Consider the following 13,477-nt stretch of genomic DNA (forward strand, 5'->3'; position numbering starts at 1 on the left):
CCCAGGGGTGTCCCCGTTGCCGCCCCGCCGTGTCCCCGTGCCCCAGGGGTGTCCCCGTGTCCCAGTGCCGGTCCCCAGCGGTGTCCCCGTGTCCCAGGGGTGTCCCCGTGTCCCAGTGCCAGTGCCCAGCGGTGTCCCCGTGTCCCAGGGGTGTCCCCGTGTCCCGGTGGCGGCTCCCCGGAGTGTCCCCGTGTCCCGGTGCCGGTCCCCAGGGGTGTCCCCGTGTCCCAGTGCCAGTTCCCATTTGTGTCCCCGTGTCCCGTTGCAAGTTCCCAGCGGTGTCCCCGTGTCCCGGTGCCGGTTCCCAGGGGAGTTCCCGTGTCCCAGGGGTGTCCCCGTGTCCCAGTGGTGGCTCCCAGGGGTGTCCCCGTGTCCCAGCGGTGTCCCCATGTCCCGGTGCCGGTTCCCAGGGGTGTCCCCGTGTCCCAGGAGTATCCCCGCGTCCCGGTGCCGGTTCCCGCCGCTGTCCCGCCGTGTCCCGGTGCCGCCCCGCCGTGTCCCCCGCGGGCACGCGCTGCGCGGCCCCGCCCCGCGGACCGGGGGGGGACCGGGGGTGGGGCGGGGCGGCCCCGGGGCGGCGGCGCGGCCGGAGCGGAGCGGAGCGAGCGGAGCGATCTCGGCGGGGCCGCGGCGGCGATGGGGCGGCGGGGCCCGGCGGCGCTGGGGACCCTCCTGCTGCTGGGGACCCTCCTGGGGGTGAGTGGGGCCGGGGGCGCGGGGGTCGGGGTCCCCTCGCCGAGCTGGGAGGTCCCGGAAAGGAGTTGGGGGGCCCGGAGTTGGGGTCCCGCCAAGGAGTTGGGGACCTCGAAAGGATTTGGGGTAGCTGAAGGCAGCTGGGGGTTCTACCCGCGGATTTGGGGTCTCTTAAAGGAGTTGAGGTCCCTTGCAGGAGTTGGAGCCCCCCCGAAAGGAGTCGGGGTCCCGGAGTTGGAATTGGGGTCCCCTACAGGAATTGGGGTCCCCTACAGGAGTTGGGGTCCCCCAGTCGGGAATTCCACAGAGCAGTTGTGAGCCCCCTGTGGTTTTGGGATCCCTTAAAGTACTTGGGGCCCTTAAAAGAGTTGGGGTCCCCACATGATTTTGGGATCCCCTAAAGGATTTGGGTACCACGGAGCTGGGGTCCCCTGAAGGAATTTGGGGTCCCCTAGACGAGTTAGGACCCCCTCCCCGGAGTTGGGGATCCTTCTAGGAGTTGGGGTTCCCCACGGGGTTTATGTCTCTTGAAGGATTTGAGGATCCTCGTTATCACGGAATTGGGGTCCCCCAGGACACCAAGGAGATGTGGGGGTCCCTGTTCCTTAAGGGATTGGGGTGTCCCCCCTGTACCAGGGGATTCCTGGCACCCTGCCCCCCTCCCTAAAGGACTGGGGGTCCCCCCCCTGTACCGGAGCCACGTGGAAACCCCAGAACCCACCCAGTCCCATCTGGGAATTGCAGTGTCCCCCCAAAGGAGAGGTGGGGTCCCTCTCCCCATGCCCTGTCCCACCTGGGAATGGGGTGCGTGGGGACTCCCTGCCTGTCCTCTATGGGGCTTGAGGTTCCCCAGGGACTGGGGGTACATGGGGACACCCATCCCTACACCCCTGGGGTCCCCATGACCCCCATGTGAGGGCCCCGGTCGGGGGGGGGTCGGTCTCCATCACCCCACCCTGTTCCTTCAGGGAATTGGGGTCCCCCGTGACCCCAGAGCGGGGATGGTTCCCATCACCCCATAAAGCCACCCACGGTGGTCCAGCCCCCTCCCCCCCGCCCCCACACCCTGCCATGGGTGGGGGTCACTTATAGGGACACTTATATCCTGTTTTTGGGGTGCCCCCCGCTCCTGTCCGCACCCTCACCCCATCCCCCGCCCCAGCTAAATTTAAAGGGTGATGGTGGCGCCGGTCACCCTAAAAATAACTGTCCCAAAATACCCCCCCGGGGGGGGGCGCTGCGTCTGGGGGTGCCCCTGGGGGGGTCCCCACCCTGCTGGGGGGCAGTGGGGCAGGGGGTGACACCTCTGGGTACCCCCGGGGGGTGCAGGGGGGTTGCGCCGTGGGGCTGTGATTTCTGGGGGGGTCCCTCGTGGGGTGCGGGGGGATGGGGGTGGAGGGGCAGGGGGTGGTTTGGGGTTGGGCGGGTGCCCGGGGTGGAGAACAGAGGGGGCCTTGTGCTCGGGGCCGTGCTGGCAGCGCTCCCCCCGCTGTCCGTGGGGCTCCCACCCACGTCCGGGGGGGTGGCGGGGACAAAGGGGGGATCCCCACTTTATAATCCCCCACCCCCCATTCTGCTGAGCCACTTGGGGGGATCTGGGGACCGAGCACCCCAATAACCCCCCTGGCTGGGATGCTGGGCCGTACATCCCCCTACAAACACGGGGTGGGGGGGGGTCCCACGCGGCCCACGGAGGGGTTTGGTGCAGGGTGGGGCACTGGGGTGCCACCCCAAGGGCTGCGAAGGGTTAATTTGGTGGGGGGGAAGGGGAGGGCGAAGCAGGAATGTGCGATAAGATCACCCTGCCCGGGGGGAAGGGCTGGGAAGGGGGGGACACCCCACGCACACCTCCTGCACACTCGTGTGCCCGGGGCACGCGTGGAGGGGGGCACGGCCACGGCGCTTTGGGGGGTCCCGAGCTGTGGGGAGGCTCCTGGCACACCTGGGGGCATCTGGGGACACCTGGGGGCATTTGGGGACCCTCCGGGCCGCAGCGCACATGGCCTCTTGCCTTCGGCTCTTTCCCATCGCCAAAGATGGCCCGGCTGGGATGAGGGGGAGGAGGAGGAGGAAGGCGGGGAGGAAGGTCAGCTCAGACGCTGGGCCCTTGCCAGGACTCCTGGGTTTCCCCCTTCGCCAGGAAAACCCGACATTCCCCCAAAAAGTCTTGTTATCCCACCAAAAAAAAACACCTATTTCCCCAAAAATTCCCCGCCAAAAAAATCTGTATATCTCCCCCCCAAAAAACCCCATATCCATCTCCCCCCCCAAAAAAACCCCATATCCCTTCTCCCAAAAATCCATTTGCCCCCCAAAACCCATCAACCCCACAACTCATCTCCGCTCTCCAAAACCCATCTCCCTCCCCAAAAACCCATCACCCCCCACCAATCTCCCCCCAGAAAATCATCCCACTCCCCAAAAAAAACCCCCCAAGTCTCCCCTCCCAAACCCATTTACCCCAAAACCGTCCAGGGGGATCGGCCCCCCCATCCCGAGTCCTTTCGGGATAAATTAGGCAATGCCAGCAGGGAGGAATGCAGGGGGGGAGGGCAGAGGAATATTTGGGGCCCCCCTGCCTGCCCGGCTGTGGCTTTGACCCCGCAGCTGTTTCACCCCCAAATCCCGGGGGTGGCTGGGTTGGGGGGGGGAGGGGGAGAGCAGCTGCCTCTGTCCCCCCCCTCGGGACCAGCATCCCACCAGCTGTGCTGGCAGCCCCCCCAAATCCTGGGGTGACCCCCATCCCCCCAAACTGGAGGTGGCTCGGTCTTTGGGGACCCCCGGGAGGGGGGAGGAGGGATTTTTCATGGGGGAAACACCTTTTAGCACGACCTTGGGGGAACAATAAACCAGGGGGGAGACTGCTATTAATAACCCCCCACCCTCCCCCGTTATTATTCCTGTGCTGCGTCACCTCCTCTTCCTCACCCGGATGAATTAACGGGGGGGGCACATCCAGATTTGGGGGCCACTTCAAAATTTGAGGAGCCACATCCAGATTTTAGTGAGGGAAGGTCCAAACCATTGCGAGCAGACGTTCAGATTGGCGGGGCACACCCAAATAAAGGGGGTTTGAGGTGTCCCCCCAGTTTTGGGGTGACGTTTGGAACGGGAGGTGGGCAGGGTGGTGCTTCCTCAACCTCCTCTTCCTCGCCCCCCTCCCCCCCAACTTTTCCCCAGGGTGCGGGGCAGGATTTGGGCCGGGGAGTGGAAAATGTGAGCGGCGGCGTCCGGCCGGGCGCGGTGCCCCGGCGGCAGCGGGGGGGACCCGGGTGGCCCGGGGGGGCCCAGGCGTCCGGGGGTGCGGGGCCGTGGCGCGGAGAGGCTTCCGGTAACCGGAGAGGGGGATTGTCCCCGACCCTGCCTGGACACCGCCGGACACGCAGCTGCCCTTCCTGCGGCCGGGGCTGGGCACCCACGGGCTCGGTGTGAGAGTGGGGGGTGATTCCAGGGCACCCAGGGGCTGGGGAGCAGGGGCTGGGCACCCACGGGTGCGCTGTGCGAGTGGGGGGCAATTCCAGGGCACCCAAGGGCTGGGGAGCAGGGGATGAGCACCCATGGGTGCGCTGCACGAGTGGGGGGTGATTCCAGGGCACCCAGGGGCTGAGCACCCACAGGCTCGCTGTGGGGTGCCGGGGCTGAGCAGCCCCACGCGTGGGGACAATGGCAGAGCACCCACACGCGGTGGGGTACACGCGTGGGGATTTGGGGCGACCGAGCACCCACTCACTCACACGCTCCGTGCGCATCTGGGGAGCGGCAGAGCCACCCCCAGCGCTCATGGCCTCGTGCCTCAGTTTCCCCTCGCACGGGGACCCTGACACCCACGAGTGGCCTCCACAGCCAGACCCCTCGGGATGCCATCCGCGTGTCCCCCTGTGTCCCCCCCTTGTCCCCCCGTGTCCCGTCCCCCCCCAACACCCGCCTAATCCCCCGGCGCTTGTTTGCACAGCAAAGTGCTGCCGCGACGGATTCCTGATTCCGCGGGGCCGGGCCGGGGGCACCGCGTGTGCCCGGGCACCGGGACACCGGGGCACCGGGGCACACCCGCCCGGGGCACACGCGCGTGTCAGGGTGCGGCGTGGCGATGCGCAGTCCCCCGTGGGCGAGTGTCGCGGGGTGTGCGCTCACACACACGTGTGTCCCCGCGTCGGTGCACACGCGTGATGCTGCGAACACGCGTGCACGGCCGGCTGCGGGCCCGCCTTTGTGTTGGTGCACAGCCACGCGTCAGCGTGAACGTGGGGCACGCGTGTGCGCGGTGCAAACCCGCGTGTGGCGGCGCAGACGTGTCCCCATGGCACTGAACACGCCCGTCCCCGTGTCAGCGCACACGTGGAGCGGCCTAAACATGTGTGCGCACACTTCCCGTGCCGCTGCACACGCGTGTGCGCACCGGGCTCCCTGGCACACGCCTCAGCACCTGCAAACGCATAGCTCGGTGCCGATGGAGCCGGTGCCCGTGATCCCGGTGCCAGCGGTGCCGGTGCTGGTGATCCCGGTGCCGGCAGTGCCCCTGGTGCCCGTGATCCCGGTGCAGGCGGTGCCCGTGATCCCAGTGCCGGTGATCCCGGCGCCGGCAGTGCCCATGATCCCGGTGTTGGCAGTGCCCATGATCCCGGTGCCGGCAGTGCCCCTGGTGCCCATGATCCCGGTGCTGGCAGTGCCCATGATCCTGGTGCAGGCGGTGCCCCTGGTGCCCGTGATCCCGGTGCCGTTCGGGGCAGGAACGCTGAGTGTGTGATGAGCTCATCCCGCTCCCTTTTCCCGGTGACGCCACCGCACAGCCATGCACCCCACCCCCCCCCAGGGGTGACGTGTCCTGCGGGTGGCCCCGGTGCCATCCACGGTGGCCCCATCCCGCAGGTCACCGGCAGCGCCCGCGGCTGGGCCGACGCCTTCCCCGAGGACACGGTGGCCGATCACGTCGGGGACACGCAGGGACGGCGCTACTACCGGCACCTGTCCGATGACGAGGACCTGGTGGCCTCTGGAGGTGAGGGGACCCCGGGGGGCACCAGGGTGGGTGGCTGGGTGCTGATGCCACTTGCACAGTCCCCACTGCGGATGGCACTGGGACCTGATGGTAAGGTGGCACTGGGTGGGTCGGTGCCACCAGGAGTGGGAGTCGCTTTGGCTGAGTGTCACTGTGGTGTGACGTGAATGGTGTCACCAGGTGGGGGGTGTTACCACTGTGGGTGCCACTCACTGTCCCCACTGCAGATGGGAATTGGACCCGATGGCATCCAGCACTAAGGTGGCACTGGATGTGTGAGTGCCACCTTGGATGCTGCTTGCACTGTCCCAGGCACCCTGGTGGCATCTGGGTGGGTGGATGTCACTGTGAGTGAGTGCCACTCATGCTGCTCCCATCATAGATGCCACCAGGATTTGGTGGCAGCCAGTGGAAGGGTGGCAGCGGGTGGGTGAGCGTCACCGTGGGTGAATGTCACCATGAGTGGGTGTCACCATGGGTTGATACCACCCCAGGTGCTCCTGTGTTGTCCCCAGGGCAGATGGCACTAGGACCTGGTGTCATCTGGATGCAAAATGCCACCAGGTGGTGGCTGCCACGGGTGTGTGTGGCACAGGTAGATGCCCTCAGGTGCCAACACACGGTCCCCGTGGTGGATGGCCCTGGGATCTGGTGGCATTTGGTGGCAAATGTGGCAACGGGTGCCACCACGATTGGGTGGGTGTCCCCGTGGGTGGGTGTCCATGCACGTGGGGGTCCCTGCGGGCGGGTGCCACCCTCACGCTGTGCCCACGGCAGATGGCAGCGGGGAGGATGGCAGCGGTGTTCCCTGGCCACCGACAGTCACAGCCACGGCTCCCGGCAGCGGGCTGGCACCCACCGGTAAGGGGACACCATGGGTGGCACCTGGCCCTGGGCTGGTCCCCGCTGGCACCGCTCTCAACCTCTGTCTCCTCTTCATCCTCCTCCTTCCTCTTCCTCCTCCTCCTCCCTGGGGGCAGCGCCCGGGCCCCGCCCCGCGCCCGCGGGCATGGTGGTGGCCGAGCCCGAGGACGACCCCCCGATCAGTAAGTGACGCTTTTTGGGGACCCCCCCTTTGCTGCACCCCCACTTTTCTTCCTCCTGTGCTTTATTGGGTGGGATCCCAATCACCGGGGTGGGGCACACGGGAGGAACATCTGGATGGGGGGCTCACAGCTGGGTGAGGGGATTTTTTGGGTGTGTAGGTGCCGCTCCCCCAATTTTGGCACCCCATCCCCCAACTTTGGCACCCCGCACCCCCAGTTTATTTCCGGGCGCTGGTGAACTTCACCCGCAGCATCGACTACAGCTCCCGGCTGGAGGACCCCGATTCCGAGGAATTTCGGGAGATTTCTGAGGCCGTGGTGGATACGGTGAGAACTGGGGGGACTCAGGGGGTGCTGGGGTGGGGGGCACCCAAGGGACCATCCTGACCCCTCGTTTTCTGCCCCCCAACAGCTGGAGTCAGAGTATTACAAAGTGCCTGGGGAGCAGGTGGTCAGCGTGGTCTTCATCAAGTGAGTGGGGGGCCTTGGGGAGCTTTGGGGGGCTTGGGGGAGTCTAGAGGGGCTTAGAGGGTTTGGGAGGGCCCAGAGGGTTCTGGAAGATCAGGAAAACAGGTGGGGCAGGGGGGCCTGGGGGAGCAAGGCGTCACCTGGGGAGATTTTGGGGTGTAACGAGGAAGTTTGGGGATGCAGCAAAGAGCTTTTGGGGGTGCAGGGAGGTTTTGGGGATGATGGAGATGTTTGGAGGTGATGGGGCAGATTGGCGGTGAAGGGGCTTTTGGGGTGCAACGAGGAGATTTTTTGGGTGCAATAAGGAAGTTTTGGGGTGCAATGAAGGGTTTTTGGGAGGACGGAGATGCTTTGTGGACGTTGGGGTGGTTTGGATGTGACGGAAATGTTTTGGGGTGCAAAGGGGGGTTTTGGGTTGCAGCGAGGACGTTTCTGGGTGCAGTGAAGAGCTTTTGGGAGTGCAGGGAGTTTGTGGGGTGGCAGAGGCATTTGGAGGTGGTGGGGTGGATTGGAGGTGATGGGAATATTTTGGGGTGCAAAGAGGGGTTTTGGGTTGCAGCGAGGACGTTTCTGGGTGCAGTGAAGAGCTTTTGGGAGTGCAGGGAGTTTGTGGGGTGGCGGAGGCATTTGGAGGTGGTGGGGTGGATTGGAGGTGATGAGGATTTCTTGCGGTGCAGTGTGGAATGTTTGGAGGCTCAGGGCTGATTTGGGGGTGCAGTGTGGCTGTTTTGGGACGCTGACCCCTTGTCCCCCAGGCAGGTGGACGGAGATGTGTTCGTGGAGCTGGATGTGGGCTCCGAGGGCAACGGGGACGAGGCGCAGCTCGGGGGGGTCCTGAGGGACCTGTTGGCCGGTGGCTCCATCGCCTCCTACCTCACCTCCCCTCAGGGCTTCCAGTTCCGTCGCCTGGGAGCCGGTGAGCCCGGGAGGGGCTCTGGGGGGAGTCTGAGGGGGTTTTGGGGTGCTCTGGAGCAGCTTGGGGCCAGGGGGTTCAGAGCACCACATCCCAACCCATGTTACTCTGCTGGCTCTCATGTCCAGCTAAATTCAGGGGGAGGGGGGTATATTTCGGGGTGACCCCCTGACCGTGTGCCCCCTCCCCGGCCACAGTGACCCCCCAGCCACGCGTTTGCACCGTGGAGGAGTTCTCCTGTGGGAGTGGGGAGTGCGTGGCCCTGGAATATCGCTGTGACCGCCGGCCCGACTGCCACGACGCCTCCGACGAGGAGGGATGTGGTGAGGCAGCTCTGCACCCCCAAAACCTCCTCTGCTCCCTGCCCCCATTCCCCACCCCATGGCCCTACACTCCCCCTCTGCACCCCCACTCTTGCCTATACTCTCCTTCTGCACCCCACTTCCCCCTTTAACCCCATAAACATTCCCTGCAACCCCCTTTTCCCATGCCCCCCTTATACTGTACTGCGCCCTCATTTCCCCCCAAGCCCCCTGCATCCCATAAACGCCTCCCACACCCCTTTTTCCCTCTATACCACCCTGCATACCCATTTCTCACTTTAATCCCCCTGCACCCCAATTTTATCCCTATGCCCCCATAAACGCTCCTCACACCCCCTTTTTTCCCCATATACACCCCCCCATAAGCCCCCCTTGCACCGCTCTGCTCCAGACCCACCCTCTTCACCCCCACTCCCCCCTAAGCCCCCCATAACCCCATTTTATCTGCCCCCAGAGCCCTCCCCACGGCCACCCCCCAGCACCGCCCGCCCGGCCACCACGCGCCCGCCGAGCACCGTCGCCGCGGGCACCACCCCCGCGTCCCCCCTGCGCCCCTTCACCCCACGCCCCCCAAAACTGGCGCCCGGGGGGTGCCAGGGGGGCGAGGCCGCCTGCAGGGACGGGCGCTGCATCCCCCGGGATTACCTGTGCGACGGAGAGCGCGACTGCGCCGACGGCTCCGACGAGGACGCCTGCGGTGAGTCCTGGGGGACGGCGAGGATTTGGGGGGGCTCTGCCCGTGCTTCTGCAAACTGTGCCCCGTGGCAAACTCCTGGAAAGCTGGCAGGCCATGGCTCGGGCAGGTTCGCTCTGGGAGATGGCTGATGGAGATGGTGCAGTCGGTGTCTGGTCACCAGATGTGTCCCCCAGGTGGGCCCAGAGTCCTCCTCGATCTTTACTGGTGATCCAGGCGAGGGCATTGAGATCCACACCAAGCTGGGTGCACGTGTGGGTCTGCTGGAGGGTCAGAGGGACCTGGACAGGCTGGATCCAAGTGATGGATCCATCGATGTGAGGTTTGACAGGACCAAGTGGCGGGTCCTGCACTTTGGCCACAACAACCCTGCAACGCTGGGTTGGGGACAGAGTGGCTGGACAGCAGAAAGGGACCTGCAGGGACTGATGGACAGCAGGCTGGACATGAGCCAGAGTGTGCCCAGGTGGCCAAGAAGGCCAATGGCTCCTGGCCTGGATCAGGAATGGTGTGGCCAGCAGGAGCAGGGCAGGGATTCTTCCCCTGTGCTGTGTCCAGTTCTGGGCCCCCCAATTTAGGAAGGACATGGAGGGGCTGGAGCGTGTCCAGAGAAGGGCAACAAGGCTGGTGAGAGGTCTGGAGCACAGGTCCTGTGAGGCTGAGGGAACTGGGGGTGCTCAGGGGGGGTCTTATCACTCTACAACTCCCAAAATGAGGGGACAGCCCGGTGGGGGTTGAGCTCTTCTCCCAGACATCCGGGAACAGGATGAGAGGACACAGCCCTGAGGTGTGCAGGAGAGGTTCAGGCTGGGCATTAGGGAGAAGCTCTAGGCAGAAAGGGTGACTTGGCACTGGAAGGGGCTGCCCAGGGAGGCGGTGGAGCCACCGTCCCTGGAAGTGTTTAAGGAAAGCCTAAACCCAGTGCCATGGTCTGGGTGACAAGGTGATGTTGGGTCATCAAGGATCTCAAAGTGATTCTGGGATTTGGGGTGCGACCCCCCCCGTGCCCCCAGGCACCCCATCACCCTGCGAGCCCAACGAGTTCAAGTGCGACAACGGGCACTGCGCCCTCAAGCTCTGGCGCTGCGACGGCGAGAACGACTGCGGCGACGGCTCCGACGAGAGCGACTGCCGTGAGTACGGGGCCGGGGACGCGTGTGGGGACGCGGGGATGCGGCTGACACCGCGCTGTCACCTCCTGCAGCCACCAAGGCGCCCGGCGCGGCGTGCGGGCCGGCGGAATTCCGGTGCGTGTCCAGCGGGAGCTGCATCCGAGCCAGCTACCAGTGCGACAGGGAGCCCGACTGCCCCGACCGCAGCGACGAGGTTGGATGCGGTGAGTGACACCGCAGGGGACACGGGGACTAAGGCTGGGCTGGGGATGTTGTGCCAGGGGTGATGTGGCACCAGGATGGGGATGCTGTGCTCAAGCTGTCCTCGGGATACAGGGCTGTGTCTGAGCTGTGCCAGGGACCCTTTGATGTGACACCAGGCTGGGGACACTGCCCAGGGGCCGTGTGCCGTAGCAGAGGGCTGGGGACATTGTGTCATGGCACTGGGCTGGGGATATTGTGTCATGGTACCAGGCTGGGGACATTGTGTCATGGCACCAGGCTGGGGACATTGTGTCATGGCACCAGGCTGGGGACCCTGCACTGGGAGTTTGCCCCCAGGTGGTGCCATGCTGGGGACATGTCGCAGAACCAGGCTGGGCATCACACTGGGGACCCTGTCCCCAGGCTGGACTGGAGACGCAGTGCCAAAGAACCTGTCCTGGGTGGGTCTGGGCTGGCGGTGGCAGTGTCCCCATCTTCCAGTAGTGCCACACAGAGCACTACCAGTGGCAGTGACAATGACAATGACCCGTGACAGGGTGGCAGTGGCAGTGTCCCTGGTCCCCGGGGTGCTAGCAGGGCAGGTGGTGCCAATGGCAGTGGCAATCCAGAATGACAGGGGTGACAGTGACAGTGTCCTTGACACCTGGGCTGGGTGGTGACTGCATCAGTGGTAGTGGCGGTGCAATGACTGGGTGGCGGTGGCAGTGCCCCCGTCCCCCGGGGGTGCTGTGTGGTGGCAGTGACAATGGGTGGCTGTGGCAGTGTCCCTGTTCCCCGGGGGTGCTGTGCGGTGGCGGTGACAATGACTGGGTGGCGGTGGCAGTGCCCCCACAGGTGGTGACGCTGCCGCGGGAGTCGGTGAGGGCGGTGCCAGGCCAGACCGTCACCTTCACCTGCGTGGCCACCGGGGTCCCCACCCCCATCGTCACCTGGCGCCTGAACTGGGGACACACCCCCAGCAGCCACAGGTGGGCGGGGCCTAAGGGCTGCTGGGCGCTGATTGGAGGAAGGGGCGCGGCTTGCCATGGGAGGAACTTGTGATTGGGTGCGGTCTGTGGTGGGCGGAGCTTCTGTGCAGGGTGTGGCTGTGTGGGCGGGGCCTCTGTGAGGGGTGTGGCAGTGTGGGCGGGGCCTCTGTAGGGTGTGGCCGTATGGGCGGGGCTTAGCGATGGGCGTGGTCAGCGGCTATGTGTGGCGGTGGGCGTGGCTTGTGCAATGGGCGGGGCTTGAGATTGGGGCGGGGCCGAGGTGTGAGCGGGTGGTGCGGAGGGAGCGGGCGGCTGTGCGGGGTGCTGGGTGTAATGGGTGTGCGGGGCGCTGGGTGTAATGGGTGTGCTGGGTGCAGGGTGTGCGGGGTGCTGGGTGCTGGGTGTAATGGATGTGCTGGGTGTAATGGGTGTGCGGGGTGCTGGGTGTAATGGGTGTGCAGGGTGCTGGGTGTAATGGGTGTGCGGGGTGCTGGGTGTAATGGGTGTGTGGGGTGCTGGGTGTAATGGGTGTGTGGGGTGTGCTGGGTGTAATGGGTGTGCGGGGTGTTGGGTGTGCGGGATGCTGGGTGTGCAGGGTACTGGGTGTGTGGGGCACTGGGTGTGCAGAACACTGGGTGTGCGGGACACGGGGTGTGCAGGGCGCTGGGTGTGCGGGGTGCTGGGTGTGTGGCGCATGGGCTGCTGTGCTGGGGCTGGGCACTGGATGTGCAGGACACTGGGTGAACTGGGTGTGCGGGGCACTGGGTGTACGGGGCGCTGGGTGTGCAGGGCACTGCGTGTAATGGGTGTGTGGGGTGCTGGATGTGCGGGACAATGGGTGAACTGGGTGTGCAGGACACTGGGTGTACTGGGTGTGCGGGGCACTGGGTGTAATGGTTGCAGGGTGCTGGACGTGCAGGGCACTGGGTGTACAGGGTGCTGGGTGCCAGGTGTGAAGGGTACTGGGTGTATTAAGTGTGCAGAGCACTGGGTGTGCCCGGTATCAGGTGGTGTGAGGGTGCAGGGCCCTGGGTGCACTGGGTGTGCGGGGCACTGGGTGTGCCAGGTGCTGCGTGCACTCTGCACGGGGTGTGTGTGCCTCCTGGGTGTGCCGGGCTCCACTTGTGCCAGGCTCTGGGTAGCAAATGTGCCCCACAGGGTGTCAATCGTGAGCGAGGCTGGGCAGGGCACCCTGACTATCCGGGACGTGAAGGAAGCTGACCAAGGCGCCTACACCTGCGAGGCCATCAACACCCTGGGCATGGTGTTCGGCATCCCTGACAGCATCCTCACCGTCACCCGCCCCGGTGAGCGGCCTCTCCCCTCTCTGTGCCACCAATCCCACCGTAGCACTGTCACCATCACCCGCTGTCTCATCTCCCACAGGGCCATGTCCCGAGGGCCACTTCCAGGTGACAGGGACATCCCGCTGCCTGCCCTGCTTCTGCTTTGGCGTCACCACCTCCTGCCGTGCCACCTCCCGGCACCGCCACCGCCTCCACCTGCGCTTCGACCGCCCCAACGACTTCAAGGGTGAGTTGTGGGGACAGGGGACGGGGCAGGGGACACAGCAGGGGCTGAGCGTTCTCCTTGCAGGCGTCAACGTGACGGTGCCAGCGGCGCCGTCCGCACCGGTGCTCTCGGCCACCCAACTCCACGTGGATGTGGGCACTGAGGAATTCCAGCTCCTGGACCTGTCCCGCCGCTTCCTGGCGCTAGACGCCTTCTGGGCACTGCCAGAGCCCTTCCTTGGGGACAAGGTGATGGCGGGGTGGGGTCAGGGCTGGGCACACCAGTGGCGTGGCCGCTGACAGCCCGCTGTGCTGCCAGGTGGACGCCTATGGGGGAGCGCTGAGCTACGGGGTGCGGTACCGGCTGGGCCGGGGACCCCCTGAGCCCACCGCCCACCCCGACCTGCTGCTGAGGGGACACGGGCGGCAGCTGCGGGCGCGTGCCGGTGACACCCAGCCGGACATCCTCAACCGGCGGCACGTGCCCCTCACCGAGGTGGGTGTGAGACGGGATGGTGGTGGTGGTGG

The 13,477-nt window shown here is 65.8% G+C and overlaps 1 protein-coding gene across 8 annotated transcripts in view; it reads left to right on the top strand.

The window, feature by feature from the left end:
• The first annotated feature begins 564 nt into the window (after positions 1 to 564).
• The window catches only part of HSPG2 (heparan sulfate proteoglycan 2), a 41,948-nt gene continuing 29,035 nt past the window's right edge, over positions 565 to 13,477 (top strand). For 7 of the 8 annotated variants that reach the window (XM_072917299.1, XM_072917303.1, XM_072917304.1 and 4 more), the window contains exons 1-16: positions 565 to 696; positions 5,560 to 5,689; positions 6,467 to 6,550; positions 6,670 to 6,735; positions 6,953 to 7,062; positions 7,148 to 7,206; positions 7,959 to 8,119; positions 8,314 to 8,439; positions 8,894 to 9,136; positions 10,147 to 10,266; positions 10,338 to 10,469; positions 11,294 to 11,438; positions 12,597 to 12,745; positions 12,825 to 12,971; positions 13,035 to 13,198; positions 13,269 to 13,445. In XM_072917299.1, coding sequence (XP_072773400.1) covers positions 637 to 696; positions 5,560 to 5,689; positions 6,467 to 6,550; positions 6,670 to 6,735; positions 6,953 to 7,062; positions 7,148 to 7,206; positions 7,959 to 8,119; positions 8,314 to 8,439; positions 8,894 to 9,136; positions 10,147 to 10,266; positions 10,338 to 10,469; positions 11,294 to 11,438; positions 12,597 to 12,745; positions 12,825 to 12,971; positions 13,035 to 13,198; positions 13,269 to 13,445 — 2,073 coding nt within the window. In that variant the 5' untranslated portion in view covers positions 565 to 636. The remainder of the gene's footprint in view (positions 697 to 5,559; positions 5,690 to 6,466; positions 6,551 to 6,669; positions 6,736 to 6,952; positions 7,063 to 7,147; positions 7,207 to 7,958; positions 8,120 to 8,313; positions 8,440 to 8,893; positions 9,137 to 10,146; positions 10,267 to 10,337; positions 10,470 to 11,293; positions 11,439 to 12,596; positions 12,746 to 12,824; positions 12,972 to 13,034; positions 13,199 to 13,268; positions 13,446 to 13,477) is intronic. The other variant, XM_072917300.1, reaches the window with a different exon arrangement.

The sequence above is a fragment of the Taeniopygia guttata genome, chromosome 21 (genome assembly GCF_048771995.1).
Source record: "Taeniopygia guttata chromosome 21, bTaeGut7.mat, whole genome shotgun sequence".
NCBI lineage: Eukaryota > Metazoa > Chordata > Aves > Passeriformes > Estrildidae > Taeniopygia > Taeniopygia guttata.